The sequence below is a fragment of the Cryphonectria parasitica genome, assembly GCF_011745365.1.
Source record: "Cryphonectria parasitica EP155 unplaced genomic scaffold M406scaffold_7, whole genome shotgun sequence".
NCBI lineage: Eukaryota > Fungi > Ascomycota > Sordariomycetes > Diaporthales > Cryphonectriaceae > Cryphonectria > Cryphonectria parasitica.
In genome coordinates this window covers 585,611-613,135 of record NW_024468915.1, presented here as the reverse complement: position 1 = coordinate 613,135, position 27,525 = coordinate 585,611, and the positions used below count along the sequence as shown (strand labels likewise).

Below are 27,525 nucleotides of genomic sequence, written 5' to 3'. Positions count from 1 at the left end.
CTTTTTCTTCTTACCAAGGAGAATAGAAGGGAAGGAAAAGAGGAACATACCACACCCCAGCTGGGCAACGTCGACAGTCCTCCCCCCCCCCCCCCACACACGACCCAGACCCCCAGCAGCTGCTGCAGTTCCACGTCCACATCACAGGACCAGGACAGCCACAGCGAACAAGGTCCAAGAGTCCTTGCATTGCAGAAAGCGGATCGATCGAGCCCACATAGTTGGCAATCTTGGGAAACCACAAGTGGCATAAAAGAGGAATTGAACCCCCCTCTCTTATAAACCCCTTCCCGAGATTTCAATTCCGTGACTCCATCTTTTCCACATTCCAAACTCTGCTTAAGTGCAAACTTGGCGACCTCGATTCCACACCAACCATTTCCCACACTGGAATTCTTCGGCTCGACGACGAGGAATCTCCTTAATCTCTTCCAACCGCCCCCTCCCCCCTTTCCGATCCCTTCGTGCCGCCTCGACGACATCGAAGCTTCCCTACCGACCAACCCTCCTGTGTCTGTACACTCGTCCTATACCAGGAGGCAGGACCAACAGAACGAGAAGGTCACCACACACGATCAGCTTGAGGACGTAAAGGATTTTGATGCTTCACATGATTACGATCGTGGTGAGGCATTGGAGCTTTTCCAGGTGTTGAGAGAGGAAGAAGGTATGTCACCACGTCATCCGTTGGATGTCTGAACGACCCACATGGCCAAGTCAGAGGCAACGTGCCTTGCCGTCTGTCCCTAGCCCTGGCATTGTTCAATTGCATGACTTGTAGGCTCATCAGACACGATGATGGTCTACATGCTCGTGCACCTCCCTTCTCCAGAGGAGCTTCCAGCTCATGCCAGACGCGCAGGGCGCTACGGGCGCTTGATGACAATCATTCATCTAGAACCCTTATTCTGACTGGTGGCGTAATTCAATTTACAGGTACATGCCTGAGGGCTACCTTATCATCATCGACCTGATCAAGCCCATTCCATCTTCGACTTGAGGCTTCGCGTCTAGTGGGAAACGTTAACTCGTCGCTCCCGCCTCGATCCTCAGGAATTGTACAATCTTGTCTGCCGTGCCAAGACAATCCCCTGTGGCGGTAAGGAATCTCCTCTCCTCCCCACTCTCATCCCCTCGTCACAGTTCGAATTCCACTTCCTGAAAGGGAAGAGGGAACAAATTACATCTCGTTGTGACCGCGTCGCCGGGCCTGGCTCTGGTTACAGAGACAGATAGGGGGAAGAGCATCGAAAGTAGCCTGCTCCAGGGCGCCTTGAGTGAGGCCCCGGGCCCCTCCCGTTCAGTCAAGTCACCAATTGCCCAGACCAGGAAAGCTTCTACAGCAGCCCCCCAATGCCAACATTGTGTATGTGTGTCTTTCGATGGAGGCATTACTGTTCAAATTATGTGTGGGAACTTCGTTCCCCGCGTGTTGGCAGCCTGGCCACTGACTACACCTGGCACACTGGCACGCCTCGAAGAGCGAACGAATCATGAAAAAAAGATTTGGCCGAGGCCGAGAAATGAGAAAAGAACACGCTCCCTTCCCTTTGCTCTGCTTCCCTTCGAACAATCGTGGGAGGCATGCTTGAGCCGTCTTGAGCGATTCTTGATTGAGAGATCTTGTCTTGATTCACCCCTGAAAGATGAGAACTTGAGAGAACTCGAGGCTGATCAGACCCATGTCGGTTCAATTAGAGCCGTTGCAGTTTGCAGCTTGCAGGCACAGTCCACCTTTGCCAAGCGACAGACAATTATCCACTTTTAAAAGCGGCCTGTGCTCCCGGCCACCCATTCAATTCCCATTCATTTACCCGTCTCAACCACTGTTCACCGTGGCTCCTCTCTCCAACTCCTTCATCCCGTTTTCTCATCTTTTCCATCACACTCTTTTTTTTTGGCATCCGCCATCGTCACTCATTAAACCCCCCCAATCCAACTCAAGACGTTCATTCTCTCTTGTTATACAGCAACATTATTTGTTGATCACCAACACTTTCTTTAATTAATACTAATAACAGTCGACCTTCGTTTAGATTGTCCGGCTCAACAAGACACCACTCACTTTTACTGCCTATTGTTTCTTCACCTTGCGGTTCCGCCGTACTTAATTTCACACTCTCTAGCCGACGATAACAACAACCAGAGCGAAGCTTCCTGGGGAAACTTGCACACGGACATCTCTCGTCAACATCTTTTTCCCGACCTCTCGATTCCCTCACAAAACGAACGACAAAATGGCATCCCAATCAATGCAGGTTGAGGAGGTCTTCGAGTCCGACTACCAGAGGCCTAACCCGTTCTCGGCCGAGAGCGCCAGAAACGCTGTCCACGCCAGGAGATGGGATGCAAAGGTCGACAGGCAGATCACAATCGCCAATGAGCTTTCGAGGCTAGTCAGCGATGAGTATCTTGAAGATATCATGCAGCACGCCCGTGCCATGGAGGTGAGTCTCCACCTTCCAACCCCCCTTCCCCAGATCGCCCTTCTTCTCGTATATCGAGAAACATGACTGATGAACAATGGCCTTGGCAGGATGAGACATTACCCGATGCCAACCTCATCGACATGCAGCGCGAGATCCAGTGGTTCATGCGGCCCTACCTGATCGACTTCCTGATCGAGGCACATGCCGCCTTTTCGCTCCTGCGGGAGACGCTGTTCCTGACCATCAACCTGCTCGACCGATACTGCTCAAAGCGTGTCGTCTACAAGCAGCACTACCAGCTGGTCGGCTGTGCAGCGCTGTTGATCGCTGCCAAGTATGGCGACAAGAAGGACCGGGTGCCTCAGATCAACGAGCTGAACAATATGTGCTGTGGTCTCTACGACGCCGGCATGTTCACTCAGATGGAGATGCACGTTCTCAACACCCTCGAGTGGAACATCGGCCACCCTACGGTCGACTTCTTTCAGTCCATCATCTGGGCTGACGAGCAGGACGACCGCGAGGTTCGCGACATGACGGCCTACATCTGCGAGATTGCCCTGTACCACCGTGACTTCGTGTCCACCAAGCCCTCGACCATGGCTCGGGCCTCCCACGCCCTGGCACGGGCGATCCTGTCCCGGCCCGAGGTCAATGATGGCGAGTGGGACCGTGATGCTCGGGACACGCTGCTGACGCTGTCGCAACATCTGCACCAGCCATCAGTTACGCTGTCGCGCAAGTACTCGTCGAACCACTTCTCGCGCGTCTCCACCAAGCTCGCCGAGTTCCTGGCCAAGCAGGCCAGCATCGCCAAGCCTCAGGTCAAGGGCCCAGCCACGCCTCCTGCCGAGTACAGCCCCTCGAACCCGACTGCGAACATCTACAGCACCCCTCACAAGGGCCACGGCTCCGCCCCAGGTGCTGCCGATGGATACATGACACCACCTATCACACCCGACGGTGCCTCCTTCGGCGTCAACGGCCAGAGCGGCGACTCGTACGCTCAGCTGCCGTCTAGATGTCCAGTGACGCCCACACCCCCGCAAGCCGGCTTCTCCAGACCCCAACAAGGCGTATCACAGTTTGTGAGCTACTTCGAGGGCCAGCACAGCAGCGCCGTGGCAAGTCACCCATAATAGACTCGCCGGCGGCACCGGCTTCAGGATGGATTTTCTTCTCTTCATTGTACCATTTCCCCTCGTCCCACGTCGACCGACGGACAACGGGTGTTGTTGCATCTTCTTTCCCACAACCAACCAACTTCAAACAACGACGAGACATTTCGAGTGTATCATTCTATCGGAGACGGACCCACACAAAAAAGATTGCATCTGGTTATCAGCGATCATGGCATTTAGCGAGTTTTGGTTTGGCCTCCTTGCACATTTCTACTTTTCCGTGTTTAAAAGAATTTCGCTTCGATTCGGCATGTCCAGAAATATTTTGACACTACACTCGGCCTGCCTCACACTCGGGGTTCTTGTCAGGCAGGCTGTTATACCCAAACCCCCCGAACCATTTCACACAAAAAAGATCAAATCGTCAACCCAAAAAAAAAAAAAAATGGCCTTGTTACCCGTACAAAAAGAACGAGACTTCTGAACATTGTGGACGAAATGTCACATGATTATCTTTGTGGAGGACAACTTTTTTGAGGGACCTCGAAGAGGGTACGAGGACCTCTCCAACCCAGCACACGCTGCGCGCAGATCGGATTGCAAATGTGGAAGTTAATATTACGGGTGGCATTTATCAGGAGAGAGAACAGGGGCAGCTTGGTCGGCGCGGCGGTCAACAATCATATTCTTCATATCCAGATTTTGCTCCGTTTGTTCCGACCCGGCACGACGAGTCACGCGAGGATCAGAGAAGCCACACACAAACATGGCTCTGAACACGTCTTCGGTGTCTTGGGCCCTGGTGGGTCGGATGGCCCAGTGCGGACACAGGAACAGATTGCTGCAACTGGTCCTGGAGAAGCAAATATTTTTCCTTTTTCCTTTTATTTTTTCTATCTTATTTCCTGTGTAAAAAGGGGCGCGAGAAGGAACATTTTGGAAGGGGGACATCGAAACAAAGGCGCGATGTTCTTGGATCACTTGGCAGCCATTAAAACCAAAACACCGTACCAGAGCTCCCCGGACCCTTCGAAACGGGTCCACCATCGCAAATATGGCTGGATGATGGGGATTCTTCCCTCGTATGAACAGCGGAAGGATTGCCTGTGATCGCCATATTCAACCACTAAATAGAAAAGAAAAAAAAAATTGAACAAAAGTGGATCGACAGAATTGTGTTTCTTTGTGTACATTTATCATTGTGTCTGTGTGTCTGCGTAACCAGAGAGAGGTTGTGTGTGCGTGCGTGTGTGAAGAAACCGAGGGTGCTCGTGCTTGCCTTACTGCCTCGGTCTGTACTCTTCTCATCAGGTTTCACTCGACTGCCGGGTGATTTCTCTCTCCCCCCGGTCCTTTCTCCTTCTGTGTTTGCTCAATCTTGGTGTCCTGGGATACGGAGATTTGGCACGGATCTCATGGAGTCGAGATGGCGTAGCACATCCCAATTATAGCTTTCCCTGCCTTGTCTGTACTTCCCGAGTGCGATTGATTGACTGGACCCGCTCGCGACGTCTGGGCTGGGACGGCGGTGGATTGCGTGCAAGTCTTTGACCATGCCATACAATTCTGCATTTCTCTTCTCTGTTTTCCCTCTCTCTCTCCCCCCCCCCCCCCTTCTCTCTTCTTTTTGCAGGGATCAAGCACGTGGGTTTGAGCTGCAGATGAATATGCAAGGAAACAGAAAAGAAGCCCTTGTCATCATTCTGTCTCCCCACCCCTTGCCCTCCTTGTTTTGTTCTGGAAGGGAAGGGAGGGGGAGAGAGAGAGAGAGAGAGAGAGAGAGAGAAGTGAGAGTCAGGGGGAGGTAAGGTAGCAGGCCAGGGCTGAAAGGGGCTAAGGGTGGGTGGGTGGGTTATCATCCATTTCTCATTCCCGAGTTGCTGGGTTCGTCTTCTTTTTTGCTTTTGGGGATTCCGCCTTCCCCGAGATCCTTTACCTTCCCGATCGGGACAGACCTGGTTGGTTTTTGGCCGTTTGATTGGTTGCCTTGGAGGGATGAGCGGGGGGTGGGCCATGCATAGTAGCGTTATGGCCCAGCTGGTTGGGAATTTTAGTTTAATAAATCAATTTCATGATTGTCAATTTTTTTTTTACTGTACAGTACAGGCTAGTCAGTTCATGCTTTATGTTTTGTCTCTTCCCCTCGAATTCACAAACCCATTCACTGTCTCTCCCATGGCAAGGTTCACTTCAACCGAGAACTTTCCTGTGCCGACCCCCTTCGTCGCCACCGTTGAAAACGAAGACAGAGGTGGAAAGAGCACAGAAGGAAAAGGCGGAGAAAGTTGATCAAGAGAGATGAGATGAGGCTTGGAGACCGCACGGGGTTTCGGGCCCCCCCTGAACTGAACAAACGGTGGCTGGGCGGCCCTCCCGGAGAGATTTTTCTGGAGACGCGCCATGGTTTGGCGGGTGGCTCCCTCTCCAGTGCAGCCCTTTCATTCCGGAACCGTTGACACACAGAATCGGCCGTTGGGAGCTTTCCCCCCCCCCCCCCCTTGGCTTAGATCGTCGGCGGAAGGTTCTTGCGTTTTGTGTGTATTGTAGGTAGCATGGAGGTGTTGTCGCCCTCTTGCAACCATCGTGAGGTTTTTCTCTCTTCTTCTTTTTCCTTTTCTTTCTTGTCTTTCTTGTTTTCTCCGTAAGGGGCTGGCTAGCGAGGGTTGTTGTCGCAGACGAGAATAGCTTAGACGATATTGCTGTAACTCGGCAATTCTCTCTTCTTGTTTTCTATATTCTGGCGAGATGATGCGGCGGAAGGGGGCCACATTGGAACCCCTTACCCCCTCGCCTCCAGCTCTCCGAGACCTTCCTTCGCCCCCCCCCCCCTCCCCCTTCTTTGGAGACTGAGTCTGGATCTGAATTTGATGCTATTCAGGAGAAACTGCGGAACAGGGTGAGGATGCCTCATCAGCGGAGGTGCGGCAGCTGGTGGCGTTCAGGTGTCGTTTTGATGGGGTTTGGACTATGCGTGGATTGTGACTCTGTGTATGTTCTTTCTGTGCCCGCTTACCTATATGTGTGTATAACCATACATATATGCATGTATGTATTTATGCAGAGGATAGCTTGATGGGTCCGATTGGAAAGTTTCTTCAGCTACCTCGGCAGAGAGACGATGGCTGCTTGGTGAGTTATGGCATAAGTTTAAAGGTCTGAGGTATGTCAATGTCCAGTGCCTGGTCTGGAATGATTCACGGGTTGTTCAACATTGTCTCATATCATCCTTTGTATACTTTGCTGGCTTTTTCTTTGTCATTCCTCCCTTCCTTCATTGCCTAGTAGCCCTTTCAACTTCAAAAGTCGTCTCATTCCTTAGTTGAGATGCTTGCTCGCGATGATCCAACTACAAATCACTGATGTCTCAGAATCAGGATCATGTCATGCAATATACACATTTGTGTGACTTGACAGAATAGCCAGGAAAATTGTCTACATATCACTTTGATACTACTTTAATGACAAAATCTATCAAACAATCCTCGCCCAAGCGAATGTCAATCTCTATATTCCTTCCGTGAGGGAAACTCTCCAATCACGCTGCCGTCTTCCTCAGCCAATATCAGATTCGTTTTGATATCCCGCCCGTCCCTGCTCACGATATCCTCATCAATCAACATCCTGCCTTCCTCCATCTCTGACTCAAACGTCACCCTCCGCAGGCCCAAGACCGCCCCGCCGAACTTGGAGATTGTCCTTCTCTGCTTCCGTCTGAGCTTTTGCTCCATCGTCAGAGGGTGATCGACTGGGTCGTACCGCATGGCCCCAGGCATGTTCCGACTGCCCAGCACGTCATGTCTCTCCTGGCCCAGCGCCATCTGGCCGGTCCCGGGGGCGGAGGCGAGGTAGTATGCCAGGAAGGGAAGCATGCCAGACAACCTCTCCGAGGTGAAGGCGCCGTAGGGAGGGGGCTTGATGTCCGAGGGGAGCTTGAGGACGCGCGTGGGATGGAAGTGGGCGGCCGCGGACCAAGGCGCAGGAGGCTTCGTGGTGGTGGTGAAGGAAGAAGGGGATGAGGCGTGGAGATCCAGGCCGCCGAGGAGCTCGAAGCAGTATCCTGTGCTGGTCTTGGCTGCCACGGAGCAGATGTCGACAACGGTGGCGGCGATCATTTCGTCCTCGTTGAAGCCGAGGAGTTTGAAGTCGTCGTGGAGCAGGACGGGCAGCTCGGCACCGCTGTCTAGTAATGTGTCGAACACGATGATGGGATGGTCGCCTTCGGCGTGGTGACCTGCGTCCTGCTCCTCCGTGTTGCTGTTGCTGTTGCTGTTGCTGTTGCTTTGATTGTCGTCGGCTTTGGTTGAAGGAGAAGTTGACGTCTGGTTGTCTCGCCTGTCCGATTCTTCAACCACCACATGGTTTTCGTCCATGTGCTCTCGCTTCCTCTTTACTCCTGTACCAACAGGTGCTTCCACCTGTGCCTTCCGCAACCGACATCTGAGTCGATCATCCCTTCGAAAGCCCATGGGGATCTTGTAGTGGCAGGCATCGTCACGATACTTGACACTACTGTCTTCCACACTTCTGAAGCTGCTCTCGCCTCTATCCAGCTTGAGAATCGTGCCCCTCTTGGCCAACACCTGCCCGGCCCCTCTGGCAAGCGGTGGCTCCCACCACAGATATCCTGGACCGTAATGCGCCAAATACATATCCAATCTCTCCTGCCTATCCGCTGTAAACTCGGCATAGCTTCTGCACGTTGTGTCCACAATCCGCCCAGCGTATATGAGAGTGTACCTTTCTGAGAACCCAATCTCTCCCGTACCATACCCAGACAAGGCAGCCATGATATTAACCCGCATAGGTTCGCGCCCTCCTCCTACTCTAGCTCCTGCTTCTACCTCAGCCAACGTCGTGCGCAGCAGTGCAGTGCGGGCCTCGATACACTCCCTCTGGTATGACGCCAGTTGGCCCCGCGGAACCATGTCCTCCTGGCGATCACGCATGCACAGCTCCTCGTAGGCCCTCCTGGCCTCTGCCAGGCTCCTCTCAACCGTGGGCAAGGCGTGCGGGCTGTGGAGGCGGTGGTACTCGTGGATGTGTTGCCATTGTAGCATGTGGCGCCGGGCTGCTTCCTTGGGGCTTAGATTGCTTGCGTCGATGGATCCTATAGCCAGGGACGGTCTCCATTCGGGGTCTTCTGGTTGTTCTGGTTCTTGTGCTTGTGCTGTTTCAAGAGACGAGGGCCCTGCTGCTCCTTCTGGTGTTGGTGATCCGTCGGGTGAGTTTGTGGCCAGTGATGGCGAGTCTTCTTCCTCGGCCGGTCCAGACAAAGGATGTACACTTCTCGTCCATGCGCTTCTGCGCGGTGTCGTGGCCATCACCTCGGAATTTGCTGAAAAGGCAGCTCGCGCTGCCTCTTGCTGTTGATTGGCATCTGTCAGGGCGGGAAATTGATCGGATCGTGCACCTTGCCCAACACCTGCTGCTGCTGCCGCTGAAGAAGAAGAAGAAGAAGAAGGAAGAATGCCGTCTGCTTCTTCCTGCCAAATATCACTACCTGGCGGTTCCGTGTTGCGCTGTCCAAGTCCTGCAGGCGTACTTGACTGAAGGCTTGAGGCCAACGGTCTTATTCCGTGTGCACCATCACGGGGTTGGTCTTGAGGGCTTGACATGATTGACTGTCACCTAGACCAGGCAAAGAAGAGGTTTGATTACGGCAGGACTTACATCAAGCAGGTGTCGTGTAGTAGAGGCACGTATAGGAAAACAAAAATCGACAGAGATCGCGACTGACCGACTAGGTTTCCCGTGGGATCCCATCTAAACTGCATTCATCATGATTGCACAAAATCTCGTGAGCGAACATCCCTGCCCCCCCTTTCAAGACAAAGGCAACGATAGCTTTCTCCCTCTTCTCGCCCGAGATGACGCTCTTTTTCTTTCAGGTTTCTTGCTGGTCGGTGCAGGCGTTGAAGGCCCGCGTGTATTCCGAAGTCCTTTGTGGTTTGTTCAGCGCCTTTCCCGGAAGCGTCAAACCGGCGCGCACTTTGTTCCAATCCTCTTCATTGTTGACTCGTTCTTTGTTATTGATCACAGCAATGCAGATAGGATTAATATGATTTCTCCGAAAATGGATGTACTTTTTGCTGGGTAAAGATGTTTACAGAACCTAGTCAAGAAATGCACCTGGCTGGTTGACTTGATTTTCCTTTTCGCTTTTTCCTTTCTATTTGACGCATGTGAGACAGAAAGACAGGGCCATTGTCCTGATAGACTTAGACAACAAATGATTGACCTTGTATTTTGAGGACCACCCCCCCTTATTCTTCTTTGCACCCTTCTGTTTTTGCTCATGAATTCTTCTCGCCTCCTTTTAGCTCCCACACTCTGCTTCTTCCTCACGATCTAGATTTGGCAAGTCTCCTCACTATAATATTGAGTTCTCTCTCGGAGTGATTAGACGCCGACAACTGGAAGCATTCTCACTTGCTCCAGGCGCGGCAATTCGCCGTGCGCAATACTCTGCAACCACCATGTCCCAGCAAGAACAAGACCTCAGACCGCTGGACGCGGCGTTCATCCAGCATCTGAGAGAATCCTACCCGCGGGCCTCGAACCGCGCCAGGATCTACTGGGAAGATTTCTTCGCAGCTACTCCAGGCCTCACCCCGGAAGAACGAGCCGCAGCGCTCGCGAACAGGTTCGCCACCGGCGTGTGGGATGATGAGACGTGGCAGGTGACTGACCCGGTAATTCGGGAGGTTTTTGAAGGGTATGATCGGACGAGGAGTGTGGACGTGCCTCCGCGCACACCTCGGATTAGATCTTCTCGTCGTGGTGATGATGAAGAAGAAGAAGAAGAAGAAGAAGAAGAAGAAGAAGAAGAGGAGGAGATCCTTGGTGAGGCTGGGCCTTCAACAGCTGCACAGGGTCGACAAGAATCAGAAGATGAGGACCAAGAGGAGGGGGACACTGGTCTTCCTACTCCTGAGACTCTTCGTCGACGTGGCCGGTCACCTCCTATTAGTAGCCCGCAGACACCGACACATGGTCTAGTACGGTTGATCACACTTCATATTTGTTTATTTAGCTCTTGTAACAAAAGAATCAACACTAATGTGATTAACTATTGCAGCACGTGGAAAGCACCAGCCCTCCCGATCTTCCCACGCCCGGAACCACCCCAGGAACAACCCGCTACGACGAAAGACCAGACACGGACGAGGACCTAAGCGACACCCAGGTGGAATCTGCCCTCCCACCATTTCCACCCTCCTCACAAGGCTCTACCCGCCCTCCTCCCGGCCCAGACACACAAGACATGCGAAATTCTCACAGCTTCCGGACCCAGCGCCAACCTCCCATCGCCACGCGTGCCCTGCAGCTCCTCAACTGGGCGCGCGACGAGGACATCGACCGCCGTCGTGATTTCCAGCGCGAGCTGGACGAGGGCGAGGCGTGGGTGGACGAGCAGCTGCGGAGGAGAGGGGAGCGGAATCTGGGCGCGAACACGGTTGCTTTGTTGAGGAGGGCCAAGGAGGCGATCTTGGTCCATAGACTCTTCCAGCGGTTTCATGAGGGAAGTTTTTTCTTTCGACGTGGTTTGGACGTGGGGAGTTTGCCCAAGTATAAGGAGAGGCTTCGGTACTCGTATGATCATCCTCTGCAGCTGGGCTACTCGACGCCTGCGACTAGAGCCTCGAGGTTGCTTCCTCGCGTCGTTGTCACCGATAGAGAATTTCCAGCCAGACCGGTCAACGAGATGTGGCGGACGGACCGCGAGGCTGCGCTGCCCTTTGATCCGGCCCTGCCTGATGCGCGCCACGATGCCATCAGATCCCTCGCAGCCGCCGAGGACGCCTGGTGGGATGCTGCGTTGACGTCGTCAGGAGAAGAGCAGCAGACCAGGCTCAACAACGCCTCCATGATGGAGAATTGGTACTACGAACAATGCATCGCGCAGGATGGTGTCGGGTTTCAGGGTTGGGTGCACTGGAAGAATAATGATGATGACCAGAATGGCGAAGACGACGAGGAGCGCAGGGTTCTCTGGAATGGGGACATACCTCTGGACGACCCGGCTCGGTTTGCTGCGGAGAGAGGATCTCGTCGTGCTGGCCTCCAGGCTGCGTTGAGACAATTTTCTAGTGATGAGAACCAGCGAGTTGCCGAGCAAGACGAGGACAGGATGGTCACGCTGCCACCTGAGCCTCTGGACCTGGAAGAGGTTAGGAAAAAGGCGGGCATCGGCAGAGGACGTCCTCTGAAACTGGCCCAGTTGCAGGCTGGACAGATGGGAAGGACGGATGGCAAGGCGGATCCGCAGGGGTTTATTGCCAACATGAACCAGTTCTGGGCGTGGTATCGAGGCCACATGGAGTCGGCACGTGCTGCTGTCATCGCCAGACACATGAGAAGAGGGTCTTTTGCTGATACTGGGGGGATTCAACAACAGCAACAGACAAGAAGAAGACGACAGCCAGGGACGACACCATTCGTGCTGCCTCCTCATTCTCTCTGGGGTCCATATGTCTGGAGAGGGGTCGAGGCCAACAAACAGATCCAGCAGGACACATTGAGGCAGATGAAGGGATTGAAGGCACTCTTTGACCGCGAGCAGCACATTGCGCCTCGAAGGTTGCTTGCAGAGATGGAGAATTGGTACCAGCAGGGTCTTCGAGACACCCAGAACCGTCCTCGTCTGCACCGGCACAGAGACCTGGAAAGAAACAGCGCTGTGGTTTCTACTGGTCAAAATTTGGAGGAGCGGACAGAGCGCTGTCTGGATCAGGTCGAGATGGAATGGATCCGTTTCCTCCTCAACCAGTCCATGAATGCTGAGATGCTGCACGACCTGCAGCCTCGCACGGCTCTGTTTGTTGTCTTTGCCGAGAGGCTGAACCGGATCTTCGAGGACCCGGCTGACCCTCTGTTTCCAGACAGGGCAACATCTGTCAGCATTGAGGCGCTCATCGACCACATGGCTAAGATGGACGGGCCCGTGAACAAGACCAAGTTCTATCCATACGACGTCAAGATGTGGCTGGAACGGCTCGCTGCGCAGGGCCGGTGCACCTATATCGAGGACTGGCGCACGTATGGGAGAGTCTCTCGACCGAGACTGGAGTATTTTCCAGAGCAGCTCATCATCTGGAGGCAGCGGAGCGAAGACGAGCTGGACTTTGAGCAGTTTCCCGAGGACGTGGCGTTGGCACCTCGCTTCACGGACCGTCGCACATGGCAAGATCTCATCCGGCAACAACAAGAGGACGACGCCGGTATGCTGCTCGATCGCAACGTCGCCAACTACTTCCACTGCCTCGCCTACAGATGGGGCTGTGCCGTCCGCACCCTACAGGCAGAAGAGGACAACGGCTGGCCCTCCAACAACAACAACAGCAACCAAGCGGAGCCCACCATGGCCGACATGCAGCTCACCCTGACCGAGTTTGGCGAGGAATTCCGCAGCCAGACAGGGGACGACTTTGTCGAGAGCGACAGCCCCCTCAACGACCTCTGGCGAAGCACCCTGAACAAGGGCGACGAGGTAGCCATCACCCAGACCGCCGCCCTCGATGCCATCCGCAGGGGCATCATCGACGAGTGCGTCCAGAACAACAGCATGCTGTACCCAGGCCGCACGACAGACTACACCAACCCCCGAGCCCCCAGGACGCGCGAGCCGCTCTGGGACTGGGCCAGGCCTGCGGTGCGCGGCAAGGTCAAGAGGTTCTTTGGTCTGGACCGCTGGCCTGTGCAGCTGCAGAGCGCAGAGAGGCAGGCCCGGATCCGGCGTGATGTGGATGTCGACCCGCAGCAGATCTGGGATCCGATATTGGAGGATCCTACGCCCTGGACGTATTATCGGCCCAAGGCGAGGCCGTTTGGGGAGGAGAGGGTCAAGGTGAGGTCGGGCCATAGGATCTTTCCTATTGGTGATACGGCTAGGCAGAGGGAGGTGGTGAAGAATCATATTATGGGCGTGATGGCGCAAGGTAAATCATGGGATCTTCTCTTCATTTTTCTTCTTCTTCTTTCCATTCTCACTCCTTCGCATGATGTTATCGATCATTAATGAGGAATACTCTGGATACTGACGTTTTGACCAACAGCCATGGGCATGCAGCCTGACGGTACTATACCTGGTGAAGATGGCGAGGATGGTGGAGACAATGATGATCAAGATGACGATGATGCACGCCCTCCTCGGCCGAGTCTGTTCTCCAGGCTCACCAGCTTCCTCGGCCTCAAGCGACGAAGGTCTGACGAGGATGAGGAAGAGGACATTGCCCCCGTGCCCAAGCTGCCGCGCGTGGACCGGGCTTTGGTCCCCAAGAGTTATGGTGATCCGGTTGGTCAAGATGAGGCAGTCTCGCCCGACGCAAACGTGGGTGAGGCCACGGAAAATCCATCATGGAGGGCGCAGTCGGGGGGACTGGGAGGGGTTTCGTTGTTTGAGTCGGAGAGTAGAGAAGCTAGTGTGCTTGTGGCGTGATTTGCTAATTGCCTTTGTTGTTACGTTAATTACATACGGTAGATGGTCTGCGCTAATGGTCAATGATAATCCAGTATAGTCTAAGAAAACTCCATTATATCTCTGGCTTCGTTGAAGCCTGCTGAGTTGATTAGAGTATGTATTGTGAGGATATTGTGTGGCTTCCTAGGAGGCATGAACTATGGCCAGCATGTGTGAATTTGTTCACATCTGTAGATTAGTCGAATTCTCATTAGACTGTATCTTGAGTTCGGTTGATCATACTGGGAAGTAACTGAAATCTATCTATATTGATCTCACTCTCAAAGTAACACTGCCGACACGTTTCCGCAGCGATGATGCAGTAGATGGTGATTTACCATTTGATAGCCCACAGGGGAAAGAATGGACGGGGATTGATTGCCATGGCACGCTCATACGATATTACATTGTAAATGTAGTAAATTGTGCGGGGTCATCAAAAACTTCTATGGACGGATAATACGGATGGATGATAAACTGGGATTATAATATCTGTGTCACAAGGTTTCTGTCACAGTAGAAGAAATCCACAGTAGTACTATTATCTTATGCTATAGAAGATAGATAACCAGCCAAACGCCGGATCGGCGATATCACTTGGTGCCGGAAAGGGGGGGGGGGGTCCCCTAATCCACAACCTGGTCTTAGGGAGCGAGTCGCCATCATGCCATGCATCAATCAAAAAGAGGAAATGATGTGATCTGCATGCAATGGGCAGCAGATAAGATTCCCCAACGGAGGATCAAATCGGCTTAAAGTCTGGGTGGGGGTTAACCCAATGTATCGACCTTCTCCAACGTTACGTTCAACCACACCCCTCCTACCTTCGACACTTTTTGTCCTTTCGCGTCAGTACTGCAATGGTGTCGTCAGCTCTCAGAAACTCGTCGTGCGTGGCTGTTCATTAATATCATCGCCGTCATCAACCAATCATTCATCCGTCATGTCTGATATTGAAAAGTCCGTCGAGGCACCGCCTCCCCCCGCCAGCGACCCCGAGAAGGCCAGCACCTCGGCCGGCGCCACTGACGAAAAAGTCGGCCATGTGGTCCTTAAACACGCTGATCGCAACGATGCAGACGAGGCGCTTAAGGTGCTGGAGGCAGAAAACGGCGAGGTCATCGAGCTGACGCCCGAGGAGGAGCGCAAGCTCCTCCGCAAGATCGACCTCCACCTCATGCCACTCCTGTGTCTGGTCTACGGCCTCAACTACCTGGACAAAACGACTGTATCGTACAGCAGTATTATGGGATTTAAAACGGACATTGGACTCGTGGGTCAACAGTACAGCTGGATCGGCAGCATGTTCTACTTTGGTTACCTCTTCTGGGAATATCCAACCAACCGCCTCCTGCAGCGGCTTCCCCTGGGCAAATATTCGAGCCTGAACGTTATTGCCTGGGGCTTAATCCTCGCATGCATGGCTGCCACCAAAAACTTTGCTGGAGCCATGACGGTGCGCTTCTTCTTGGGCGTATTTGAGTCCGCCGTCACACCTGGGTTTGCCCTCTTCACCTCTCAGTGGTACACCATCAAGGAGCAGGGCGCCAGGACGGGTATATGGTTTAGCTTCAACGGCTGGGGCCAGATTCTCGGCGGATTCGTGGCTTATGGCATCGCCGTAGGCACGACCAAGCACCCCGTCGCCATCGAGTCCTGGCAGCTCCTATTTCTGGTCATCGGTCTGTTCACCTCTTTCATCGGCTGCATTTTCTTCTTCGTCATGCCCGATAACCAGATGAACGCTCGGTTTCTGACGCCGAGGGAGAGGATCCTCGCCGTGGAACGCATCCGGATCAACCAGCAGGGCGTCGGAAACAAGCACTTCAAATCCTATCAGTTCAAGGAGGCCCTCACCGACCCTATGATCTGGGCCTTTGTCTTTTACAGCTTTGTCGCTGATATTCCCAACGGCGGCATCTCCAACTTCTTTAGCCAGTTGATTGTGTCTTTTGGCTTCTCCAACGAACAATCTCTGCTGTTGGGAACCCCCGGCGGGGCTGTTGAGGTATGCTTTGCTTCTCTTTCTTCTTCCGGCGATAAAAAGTTTACTACGATGCTTCAATGCATGTGCTGACATTTGTCCTCGAAAAAAGGTCATCACGCTGGTTGCAGCGGGTATCATTGGCGACAGATGGGGCAACCGCCTCCTGGTCTCTTCGGGAGGTCTGATACTAGCCATCATCGGCATGCTCCTGATTGCCTGCCTCGACGACAACCACAGCGTCGGCAAGCTCATCGGCTACTACCTGACGCAGGCCTCAGCGACACCCTTTGTGGCCCTGCTCTCTCTCATCTCGACCAACGTCGCAGGCTGGACCAAGAAGACCACAGTGGCCGCCATGTACCTCATCGGCTACTGCGTGGGCAACATCATCGGGCCCCAGGTCTTCCAGGCCAAGGATGCGCCCGAGTACAGGCCGGCCGAGATCACCATTGTGGTGTGCTGGGTGCTTGCCCTGCTGGATATCCTGTTCATCTACTTTTGGTGCCGGCGCCAGAACAAGAAGAAGGCCGAGGCTCGGGCGCAGCCTGGCTATGTGAAGCTGGAGGGGCAGGAGTTCTTTGATCTGACGGATAAGGAGAACCCTGAGTTCATCTATAGCCTGTAGGCTGGGGGATGCAAACATATATTAATGCAGATGGGCTGCGATGTAACCAGGCAAAATCGGAACTTGCAGTACTATTCACTTCTCTTCCCCTTGTGAAGCATATCTCTGCGAAGCTGTGAAGTTTTGCTAGGCGAAGCAATAAATAAAAGTTTGGCTAAGCAAAGTAATAAATAAAAGTTCTGCTAAGCAAAGCAACGAACAAAAGATTTGCTTAGCAAAGCAATGAATGAAAATTTAGCTAGGCAAAGCAGGTTAAAAGGTTTCCCAAAGTCTGTATCTAGCTCACAATGACCTGCTCTTCCCCCTCCTTGAGCCCCCCCCCCCCACAGCGCTACACATGCCCCCAGTCTTTGTGAATAGCCTCAGTAGTGCTTTCTCCTCTTTTTTATTCTCTCTCTTTCTTTGTTTCTTTCTCTTTTACCTTCTCCTCCTTCTCCTCCTTTCTTTCTTTCTTTCAATTTGATTATCCTGAATAGTCAAGCTTCCGTTCGGTTGTTCTGCCGCAATAAGCTTTGGGCCTATCATTTCTGTGGTGTTTTCGACGCCAGTAAGGAGAGCCCGAAACGTTTAAGGTTTCTTCCTAGAGGTCATTCATTTACTTACTGCGACCAATCTTTGCATACAGGGCAGCTGTGTGAGCGGCTGCATTTTAATCGGTGTTTCGACACTGATTATAGAGTTGGCTCGCTAGAACAGGCTTGCGGCCTGCCTCGCCTCTATTACCTGGTCATCAAATAGAAGTATTACAAAATAACACAGAATACATTCTTCTTGAGTTATTTGGTCCCATTCTCTTCCAAGATTCACTTTGATAGTCCCGTGAACGCAACTGTCCTCAATGTATCTCCGCATACTCATTCAATGCATCGTGGACCGCTCCCCAGAGCCCATCATGCCAACCTTTCAGCTCCTGCCACTCCGGCAACACCTCCTTAAACATCGCAAGCCACCCGCCCACGATGAAATCCGCATACATGGGCACCGCGCCCTCGAGAAACGGCCCTTCGTCCCGCCTGACGTACAGCTTAGCCACCTCGCGCATGGTGGTCTCGAAGCTCTTGAGGACCGCCGCTCGGGCCTCGCCCTCGACGCACAGCTCGTCCCAGCTCGTCCTCCCAGCGCGCCTGCAGAACTCTGCCTTGGATATCGCAGCCGTCTCAGGGTTGAACGGCATGCTCTGCGAGCCGAGCACCACGTGGTCTGTAAAGACCTTGTCGATGTATGTGTTGAAGGCCCGTTGGAGGGCGACGGTGGACGGCGGGAAGAGGACGGGCTCGCCGTCCCTGCTGGGGTATTGTCTGTCGAGGTAGACGGCAATGTCAAACGAGTCCCCCACCGTCTTGTCAGTGGCGTGGTCCACGACCACGGGCAGTGTGTAGAAGTCGCCGTCGTCGATCCAGTGCTTGCGCACGGGAGCGGCGCCCAGGCTCTTGCGGACCTCGGTCACCTCGGGGAGGTCGACCCATTCCGTCTTGTACTCGACGCCATTGTGACGGTGCTTGAAGTTCAAGGCGTATCTGGCGAGTGATTATTGAGCTAATTGTTCATTTTGCCTTGGATGCTCGGCTAGGGTGTACCTTGTTTTCCATGGGTTTGGGGCATAGGTGCGCGTAGGCGGGCCTGACGCGATATCGTAAAAGGTGAGCGAAGGTGTCGACATTTTGTTTTTTAAAATCTATATATGTGTATGAATGTTTCGTTCCTTCCAGTGTTGATAGTCACGGAGTTGGAGATGTAGTGGGAGATTGATATGTTTGAGAATGTCTGTTCGGGTGCGTGTCTTAAATAGAGCTGGACGAAGATAAACTACACGCATACACGCCTCTACAGTAGAATGAATGTACTACTAGTAGATCATAGTTGCTCTGGTTTCACTCAGAATGACTCATGATGAGCTTTTGTCTCTCCGTCCATAGTCAGACCATATTTCGTGTAATGATTCTGGTATTCTCAGCCTCAAATAACTGAGCAAAAGATTTCCAAGACATCGCAGTGAGGCTCTGAACAATGTTGTCGATTTGCATTCAAAATATTTCACTGCACGTCGAGGTCAGTTCGGGTATGTCGTCTGCGTGGGCTGCTTGGCCGTTTTATCAACGTTCGAGGCTGCGCAGAACCTAGAAAGCCTCCGGTCGGACTTGGCCCAAAGGCACACTCGTGGCAAGATCGCAACCGGACTATTCACGCGAATATTACCCCTTAACGCCCAGTGACCCCTAAGGCCCGGCACCGGGTCGTCCGGGGCGGGGTTTTGTAAAGGCGGAAGAGTGGAGACAACCCGCTCCGGGCCGGTGGTCGCGCCTGGCGGTGACGGTATTGTGGATCCCAGAGGGGCCGAAGACGGAGCCAAGTCATGCCAATGTGTGCCACTGAAGGTCTCGTCAAAGTTTTTTGGAGCCGGAAATAAAACAATGGGCACCTGCTCGAGCGTTGGATGATGCGAAATTCCTGGATCCTGACTCGTTTCTTCTTTCTGTCTCCTTTTTCTTTCTCCTTCTTCATCTCCCCCGTTCCGTAATAGCGGTCAGAAGAAGACACTGCTGCAGTGGTACTAGAATCCCTTTTTCGATTTCAACCAACATTGAACTCTCTCATACCAAAACTAACTTCCCCCTTTTTGTTTCCCTTTATTCTGGTCCCAATTCACTGACCATGGCTGGGCGCCAGATCTCCCATCATTCGCTTGAAACTGGTGATCTAGAAAAGAATCAACATCATGACACTTCTGGCTTAGATCACGACGAGTCTTCTGCTGAGGAGCACTCCGACCACGACGATGGCTCTTCGCACGCAAGGGAAGACCATCATGATGACAACATTGAGGATCCTATACGCCTGACGCAGCCAATCACCCACCAGGGAACAAGAGCTTCTAGAAGGTCTGCAAGCAATGTTCTGACTGCTGTTGTCTCTCGTGTAACAACCCGAGGGTGGCCGGAGCCTCCTCCTCCCCCCGATGGTGGATTAAAGGCTTGGACACAGGTAGCTTGTGTGCGTATACTTCGTTGTTAGACACAATATAGATGCCAATTGATCTATTCGAGAAGTTCATCTCATGCTAATGTTATAAATAGGGATGGTGAGGAAATCCCACCCATCAAAAAGAGCCCTTCCCTTCCCCCAGCCCGTGCCTTCCTGTCCTTTTCACAAGATGACGATGATTGCCTCTCTTCTAAATGTGGCCTCGGCCTTGATACAACCACCATCTCGTGCAACATTTTCGCAGCACATGCTCTCTACGCTGATCTCTTTGATCGTTCTACTGACACACGATGTACTTGATTTCTTTCAGGTTGGCTATAGCATCGACTTGGGGATATTTAAACTCATTTGGCAGCTTTCAAACTTATTACGAAACTTCGATGCCCGACTTGGCCCCATCTACCATCTCCTGGATTGGCTCCCTGCAGATCTGGTTCACCATGGTCGGCGGCATCTTCACAGGACGTCTGCTGGACGCTGGGTATTTTGTTCCTACCTTTTTTGTCGGTGCGGTCCTTCAGGTGCTGGGCTTATTCCTCATAAGCATCTGCACGAAATACTGGCAGCTTATGCTGACGCAGGGCATCCTCACCGGCGTGGGAGGCGGCATTTTCTTCACACCGGCCTTGGCACTGGTGGCAACTGTAAGTAATCATACAACAACGCAGTTGCTCTCTGATTAGTTGGGGGACGGGACTGAGTGGTTGGCTGATGGAAAACAACCTCCCCCAAACACAGTACTTTGAAAAGAGACGCGGACTCGCCATGGGACTCGTCACTACTGGAAACTCGGCTGGTGGCATGATCTATCCTATCGTTGTCAGACAGCTGCTTCCCAAAGTAAGTCTATTTGCCATCCATTTGTCTTGACTTGCTCTTGATTCGAGAGAACTCCGCGCGTCCACGTCATGAAAGCTGACCTGACTACCTCTTCAATCAAAGCTCGGATTCGCCTGGACGACAAGAGTGCTCGGATTCATCAACCTCGGCGCCCTCACAGTCTGTGTGGCTCTCATGCGCCCACGTCTGCCACCCAGAAAATCAGGCCCCATGATCGACTGGTCGGCTTTCCGAGACCCGGTTTGGAACACGTTTATCGCGGGCTGGTGGCTGATCATGTGGGCAAACTACTACACATTCTACTACGTACGTCTGCTCTTCTTCCCCTTTGTTAGACCAGAAGGGCGATCCGTGCATTCTTGAAAAGGGGCGTGGTGGGTACTTACAAACTTAGATCGCCTCCTATGGGGCTGATGTCCTCGGCCTATCCTACTCTTCGGCCTCCATCCTCATTATCGTTGTGAACGGCGCAGGCCTCCCCTTCCGGGTTCTTGTGCCCTTGTTCTCCGACCGCTTCGGTCCTCTCAATGTCTTACTCCCCGTCACCTCCATCTGGGCCATTATTGCCTTTTGCTGGCTGGCTGTATCCAGCGTACCGGGCTATTACGTCTGGACCGCTTTTTACGGCGCCGTCTCCGCTTCCTTCCAGTGCCTTCTCCCCACCACGGTGGCGAGCATCACACCTCGGCTGGACAAGGTGGGCACGAGGATGGGGATTGCATTCTTTCTCGTTGCGTTCTCTTCAATGACAGGCCCCCCAGTCGGGGGCGCACTGCAGACGGCGGATGGAGGTGGTTATACCGGGGCGCAGGCCTGGGCGGCGAGTGTGACACTAGTTGGGTGTTTTTTGTGTTTTGTTGCTCGATGGTATAGGGCTGGAGGGTTTGATCCTAAATTCAAGTGTTGATTGGTCTGTTTTTACATCGAGGGCTTGTGGATTTGAGGGCGGGTGAACATAATTGCAACGACGTCGACGATGGACATAACACTTGATGACTGGCAATATTGTGCCGACTTGATGTTGATCAAAATTCTGGTCCATGACCTTCTAGAACTTAAGTATTTTTACTGCACTACAACAACAGCAGGGTTAGGGTTTTGAGTGTAAAGTGGGAACGAGACCACGTAACCCCCCCTGGACGTCACCCAACATCTTCAAAACCTCCTGAACCAGGAGAGCCTACCATAAGCCCATTCTCATCCAATGCAGGCGAGACATGGGCAGGTAGTCGCACGTTGACTCACCAAAATTCGTTGGACGCACACAGCCTCCCTTTCTTCTTCCTTCTTTTCTTTCATTACAGTATCAATTTTTGTATGGCTGTCACTTGGCGGCCTCGAGGAGGCCTTGGCGGCCTGTCGAGTCTCTCCTCAGTTCTTGTCCTTGTGCTCGCCTTCCTGGCTGTCATCGCACAGGCTGAGCTGGATAGTGCTGGCGATAATGGACAAAAACCCATCGTATCTGATCAAGACAATGACGACGCAGCAGCAGCAGCAGCAGCAGCAGCAGCCACAGCCACCCGCCAGTTTCCCTCGCTGCCGGTGCTGGGATACGTAACGCCGTGGAACCCGCGTGGGAAGCAGCTGGTGGAAGACCACCGCCAGAAATTCGACATAGTCAGCCCTGTCTGGTACACCATCCACGCGGTCGGAGATGGCTACGAGATCCAGGGCGCCCCGCCAGGCCCTGAAGATGACGAGTGGTACAGAAGGCTGCAAAAACCCGCCGCCACGTCAGACGGGACAGACGCAAAGCCGCTGCAGGTCGCACCGAGGTTCATCGTGGACGGCTGGGGCGACGGCGACTACCGGCAGTTCATCTTCAACGAGACGCGGTGGCAGATGCTGGCGGACACGGTCATGACCGTGGTGCGCGAGATGGCCTTTGACGGCGTGGTGTTCGAGTCAGGCGCCACGCACGCCTTGCCACAGTCGCTCACCAGGCTCTCCGAGGCCCTGCGCGCCGACGGCAAGATCCTCGTCGTGGTCATGCAGCCTCTCCGCCCGCTCGGGGACAGGTCTGACGAGCTCTCGGGCAAAAGGGCCGAGCTGATCGAGGCCACCAACAGCATGATCCTCGAGAACCTGCCGCAGCTGGCGCTCGTGGCCGACTACTTCAGCATCATGACCTACGACATGACAGGGCCGGGCGGGCGCGAGATCAGCAGGGACGCCATCGGTGGGGAGGGCAAGCTGGCGCAGGCGGCTGCCAAGGGGAACGTGCGCGAGCCTGGCCCGAACACGAGCGCTCAGTGGGTGCGCGAGAACCTGATCACGTTCATCGAGGTCACCGCCGCGCATGCCGCCAGCGGCGCAGACGTCAACAGCCAGCAGGGGTTCCAGGCTAGTCTCGAGGCCCAGCAGGCGTCTCGCAAGTTCCTCATGGGCGCGCCCCTCTACGGGTACAGATACCCCGTCATGTATGCCGACAGGACCTCGGGCCGGTTTGTCGAGCCCACCCCCGTCGATCCCATGCCGGACAGGCCCCTCATCACGGGTGCGGCCGCGCCAAAAGTCCGCAAGAAGGTCCCAGAGGGCGCGATGGCGATTCTCAGCCGTGGAGGCGAGGCCATCACCGCGCAGGAGATTGTCAACATCATCAGGGATAACAAGCCTGAGGCAGTCAGGCTGGAGCCCGAAGGGGAGTATTATTTTGACTATGAGGAGAAGGTCGGCGCAGGGTTCTTTCGGGTCTTTTTGCCGACCAAGGAGAGCATAGGCCATGTGCTGGACACCATCAAGGATGTGACGGAGGATGATCTCATTGGCTCGTTTGGGGGTGCCGGCATTGCGTTCTGGGAGGTTGGGCAGAGCTCCGAGGGGCTGCTGGCTGCGTTGTAAAAGTGAAATGAAAAAAGAAAGAAAAAAAAATAGACAAACCGAGACAACGTGTGGCAAGCGTTGTTGACATGAAAAAGGGGACGACGACCCTTTTCTTGGACAAACATATGAGGCCGTGTTGTTTCTATGATTCGGCGCCGTCTTCTCTTGGCATCAGTCAAGTCACGGAAGCTTTTTGTACAAAACACAGTCACTGTGACAGCTGAGCTATATTTCACAGACACTACCATAAATATCAGACCCAACAATATAAATCAGCCTTTAGATATTCAATTAATAAATGACCCCTCTGCTATGGACCTCTGCAAACTTGTTCACGTGTCAAAGACTGGCCATCCTGTCGATTTTCAGAGTTCACCCCCGCCGTCGCTACATCTAGCACGCATGATTGGGGGACAAATTAGGCCGAGATGGAGCCACTGGGATAGAGGCATGAGAGGCTTCTGATTCATCCGCACTCAGTTTAAGCACAACATAAGATTCGAATGACTTTTATTACTTCACGCGTACATGTCAGCCTTGCACAGAAAGAGCCCTGTGAGACTGTATCTTCACTCATCCTTCTCTTTTTCCTTTCCTTTCCTTTCCTTTCCCTTCGAGGACCAAACACCTTCGACTCTCCCTCCCCAAACGCATTGAACCCTCAAAATGTCCGCCGACCCACTCGTCTTCCATAACCCCATCCTAAAAGGCTTCAACCCAGACCCAACCATCTGCGTCGTGCCCGCCACACCCGACGGCCGCCACCCGACCACCTATTTCCTCAGCACCTCGACCTTTGAGTACTTCCCAGGCTGCGCCATCTACACGTCCACAGACCTGCTGCGCTGGCGGCTCATCGGCCATGCCCTGACCAGGCGGAGCCAGGTCGAGATGCGGACGGTCGAGCCTGGGGCGGGGAGCTGGGCGAGCACGCTGAGGTATCGGGCTGAGGAGGGGCGGTGGTATCTGGCGAATTGTTTGTTTCAGAGGTATCGGCCTGGTAGTGATGTGAGTACATTACTTTGTTTTCCTTCTCCTTTCTTTCTCATCGGAACATGAGGGTGAAATGACAGATGGAGGTGGCACTTGAGTATCAGCTGGTGCTGCTGCTACTGTGCGGCCATGCTGAGCAAGGCTTTGGAGAGCGTGTAAGAAAATTACAATGTTATACATTCCATATAATCTTACCATTTTCTTTTCTTCTTTTCTCTTTTCCAGGAACGCATATTTCCTCGCGGCTTCTACGTCTACACAGACAACATCTGGGATGAGAAAGCCTGGTCGGATCCAGTATATTTCGACAACCCAGGCTTTGACCAAGACGTATGTGAACTTCCCCCATCACACTACTCACTCGGCTTTATAATAAACTCTCATGATGTCTTTTCTTCCCAGCTCTTCTGGGATGACGACGGCAAGGTCTACCTCTCCACCACCATGCGCCTAGCCCGCCGTCCCCCCAACTCTACCCAAAAGGACTTCGCAATCCATATTTCCGAAATCCATCTCCCCACAGGCCGCACCCTCACCGCTCCCGCCGTGATCCGCAGCTCCCCGCACGGCATAGCGGAGGGCTCGCACATCATCAGGCGCGGCGGGTGGTACTATCTTTTCACAGCCGAGGGCGGCACGGAAGCTGGGCATCAGGAGTGGGTGTTTCGGAGCAAAGATGGGGTGTATGGCCCCTGGGAGGAGCAAGGAAGGCCGCTGTGGTATAATGGGCCGGATGAGGTAGTGCAGAGGACCGGACATGCGGATGTGTTTGAGGATGGGGAGGGGAGGTGGTGGGCTGTTTTGCTTGGAGTGAGGCCGCTCCGGGTGGAGGATGATGAGGGAGGGGGGAGGTGGTTGGAGCCGCAGCTTGGTAAGTCTCGAACCTTTGATGTGTGTGTGCATGTCTCTTTTTTTTCCTGTGGGAGATAGAGAAAAAGATAAAAAAAAAAGCATTTGCTGATCTGGAGGAGGATAGGAAGGGAGACATTCTTAGTCAAGGTTGATTGGGTCGATGACTGGCCTGTCTTCAATGAGGGCAAGAACATCACGCTCCTGACACGGGGACGAGAGAATGTCGCCAAGCCCAAGATCGATGAAGTCTTGTCCGAGCAGAAGGAAGAGAACCCGGTGTGGACAGCTGATCTGAGCAAGCCAGAGCTGGAACTTGGCTGGTACCAGAAGAGTGAGTTGAATGTCCAGTTCATGACCCTTTTTGTTTTCGTTTATATTTTCGTTTTATTTATTCATTTTTGGTCTTTTAATCTCACCACAAACACGCTGAACATATTCGTCCACCCACAGACACACCCCTCAAACAATCCTACTCCCTCAACGACCGGCCAGGCCACCTCCGCCTCCACGGAAACTGCCACGACCTCTCCAGCCCCGAGGCCCCTACGATGCTCCTGCGAAAACAAACTGCCTACACTCAGACCTTTCAGGCGACGATGGGCTTCAGCCCTTCCAAACTTGGCTATGAGGCCGGCGTCGTGCTCTGGTGGAGCCAGTTCTCGTACGCCACCGTCGGTGTGACGCTGGTCGAGCTGCCTGATGGCGAAAAGGTGCAGACGATTGTGCGGCGGAGCCCAGGGGGGCGAGCAGGTGTGATTCATGTGAGTAGTCTCGTGTCTGATGAGAGCGGAAGTGGGGAGAAACAGGGCAAAAAAAAAAAAAAAAAAAAAAAAAAGAAGAGGGAACAATGGGGAGAAAAAGCACAATCATTCTTTCAAGCTTACTTACGTGAGAGAACCCAAAACGCAGGTCTCGTACCCATTTTTATCACCACAAAATGTACCGAAGCGGGTAGAAAAACTGCTCTCCCAAGAGACCTTTACGCTCAGCGTGTGCTGTGAGCATGAAAAGTACACGCTAGGGATCCGCCAGGGCCCAGAAGAGGATTATGGTACTTGTCGGGCTGATGCGCTGACCGTCATGCCGCCTGTCGGCGGCGCTTTTACGGGGGTCCTGTTTGGCCTCTATTCGTTTGGGAGGGGGGAACCTGTTCTGGATCCTGCTGACTTTGCTGAAATCCGTGTCTCGGAGCACGCGAGAGAGTAGTCTTGGAAAGGATTGTGTGTTGGCAGTAGTGGTGGGTCGGTATTTTTGATAACGTGGAACAGGAGGACGATGACGGACGGATGCATCTCGCCCTGTCGTGTTTTGAGTCTGACTGTACTACATATGTAGGTGGTTCCGATCTGAAAGAAAAGCAAAGAAGAAGAGACAAACAACCAAGTGTACACTGTATCATGGACTTTGTTTGCTAAACTACCACTCTGACAAATGCGACTTTCACCTATGAATAGATAATTCAGATGATGAGCCCATCTGCTACTCACAGGCTTCTGAGCAGACACGAATTGGAACATTGGCGAGAAACGGGTATCACCCAAGAGGCCAGACCATACAGATGACTTGATTTCCCCGGACCCCAACTCTGCAGGGTGAGAAGGCCCCTTGCCCACTTCTCTTATCCGACTCGCATGAGGCTTGCAGCGGCATGCATTGCAACTGTGGTGAATATTGAAATTATAGTAGGAGCAGTAAAATGATACCGTAGTATTATTATAGTCATCTGTCGTAAACAGAACGAACAGATTGGGATCTGGTATAAGATCTCGGCTGTCCAGCGGTGGCGTCTTGTACTATCTCATACGGATAATCAGCAACAAAAAGAAAAGGTCGAGACCTTTCCGATTGTGGATTATCCAGACTCTCCCCTCAAAGATCTACATTGTTGTAGTACCCTTTTTTGTTCTTTGTATGCACACCCATCCATTCATAGCAATCCGTCTTGTTTGTCTCATTCCCTATTCCATCCAGGCCAACACTCGGATTGCCCTTTTGAGCATCCCGAGGGACCCACTGCCCCGCCCCCGGATTCTGCACGCATGCGTTCGCCTTTCCCCACATACTTACAACACCACCTTCGAAAAGGGTCCAAGAAAAGGTGACGGCCACCCGGGAATGGGTTGGTGTGGTGGGTGCCCATGGTCTCGTGTGGATGATGCATGACCGGCATCTGAGTGAAGTTTGTCAAGCGAACCTTGGAAAAGGCAAAGGAAACCGGAGGTCATGGACCCTGCACCAGAGGGAAGGCCAATGACAAGAAAGGGCTAGATATGACAGGTCAAGCGAGCGCCACCACACCCACAGCTTATGGTTCTCGCCGATGTTGCAGTGCATTGGAACATCCGCCCCAACGGCGCCCAGAACGCTGACCTAGAGTCTCGGAGTCGACACCGATATCTTCGGTCTACTACTGG

The 27,525-nt window shown here is 53.2% G+C and overlaps 7 protein-coding genes across 7 annotated transcripts; 5 read left to right on the top strand and 2 right to left on the bottom strand.

Moving 5' to 3' along the window:
• Nucleotides 1-2,252: 2,252 nt before the first annotated feature.
• M406DRAFT_264412 (uncharacterized protein) lies at nt 2,253-3,568 on the top strand (the record flags this gene model as incomplete). The annotated part of the gene is made up of 2 exons (XM_040917661.1): nt 2,253-2,447; nt 2,537-3,568. 2 exons carry the CDS (start codon nt 2,253-2,255, stop codon nt 3,566-3,568), a joined length of 1,227 nt encoding a protein of 408 aa, XP_040773210.1.
• A 3,479-nt stretch (nt 3,569-7,047) lies between these two features.
• On the bottom strand, nt 7,048-9,165 carry M406DRAFT_72249 (uncharacterized protein; the record flags this gene model as incomplete). The annotated part of the gene is made up of 1 exon (XM_040925532.1): nt 7,048-9,165. One exon carries the CDS (start codon nt 9,163-9,165, stop codon nt 7,048-7,050), a length of 2,118 nt encoding a protein of 705 aa, XP_040773209.1.
• Nucleotides 9,166-10,026: 861 nt separating this feature from the next.
• On the top strand, nt 10,027-14,054 carry M406DRAFT_332614 (uncharacterized protein; the record flags this gene model as incomplete). Its single annotated transcript, XM_040920766.1, has 5 exons — nt 10,027-10,193; nt 10,255-10,519; nt 10,629-13,488; nt 13,606-13,880; nt 14,031-14,054. The coding sequence occupies 5 exons, from the start codon at nt 10,027-10,029 to the stop codon at nt 14,052-14,054; spliced, it is 3,591 nt and encodes a 1,196-aa protein (XP_040773208.1).
• Nucleotides 14,055-14,787: 733 nt separating this feature from the next.
• M406DRAFT_347415 (putative MFS allantoate transporter) lies at nt 14,788-16,716 on the top strand (the record flags this gene model as incomplete). The annotated part of the gene is made up of 3 exons (XM_040922291.1): nt 14,788-14,812; nt 15,047-16,017; nt 16,106-16,716. 3 exons carry the CDS (start codon nt 14,788-14,790, stop codon nt 16,619-16,621), a joined length of 1,512 nt encoding a protein of 503 aa, XP_040773207.1. The 3' UTR covers nt 16,622-16,716.
• Nucleotides 16,717-17,456: 740 nt separating this feature from the next.
• M406DRAFT_92610 (uncharacterized protein) lies at nt 17,457-18,339 on the bottom strand (the record flags this gene model as incomplete). Its single annotated transcript, XM_040926230.1, has 2 exons — nt 18,199-18,339; nt 17,457-18,138 (listed from the first exon to the last, which is right to left on the bottom strand). Exons 1-2 carry the CDS (start codon nt 18,279-18,281, stop codon nt 17,457-17,459), a joined length of 765 nt encoding a protein of 254 aa, XP_040773206.1. The 5' UTR covers nt 18,282-18,339.
• Nucleotides 18,340-19,893: 1,554 nt separating this feature from the next.
• Nucleotides 19,894-21,350, top strand: M406DRAFT_341487 (MFS general substrate transporter; the record flags this gene model as incomplete). Its single annotated transcript, XM_040921670.1, has 4 exons — nt 19,894-20,247; nt 20,342-20,443; nt 20,546-20,749; nt 20,838-21,350. The coding sequence occupies 4 exons, from the start codon at nt 19,894-19,896 to the stop codon at nt 21,348-21,350; spliced, it is 1,173 nt and encodes a 390-aa protein (XP_040773205.1).
• Nucleotides 21,351-23,932: 2,582 nt separating this feature from the next.
• M406DRAFT_263683 (family 43 glycoside hydrolase) lies at nt 23,933-26,317 on the top strand (the record flags this gene model as incomplete). The annotated part of the gene is made up of 6 exons (XM_040917607.1): nt 23,933-24,274; nt 24,485-24,589; nt 24,662-25,134; nt 25,240-25,442; nt 25,562-25,903; nt 26,067-26,317. 6 exons carry the CDS (start codon nt 23,933-23,935, stop codon nt 26,315-26,317), a joined length of 1,716 nt encoding a protein of 571 aa, XP_040773204.1.
• Between the last annotated feature and the right edge of the window lie 1,208 nt (nt 26,318-27,525).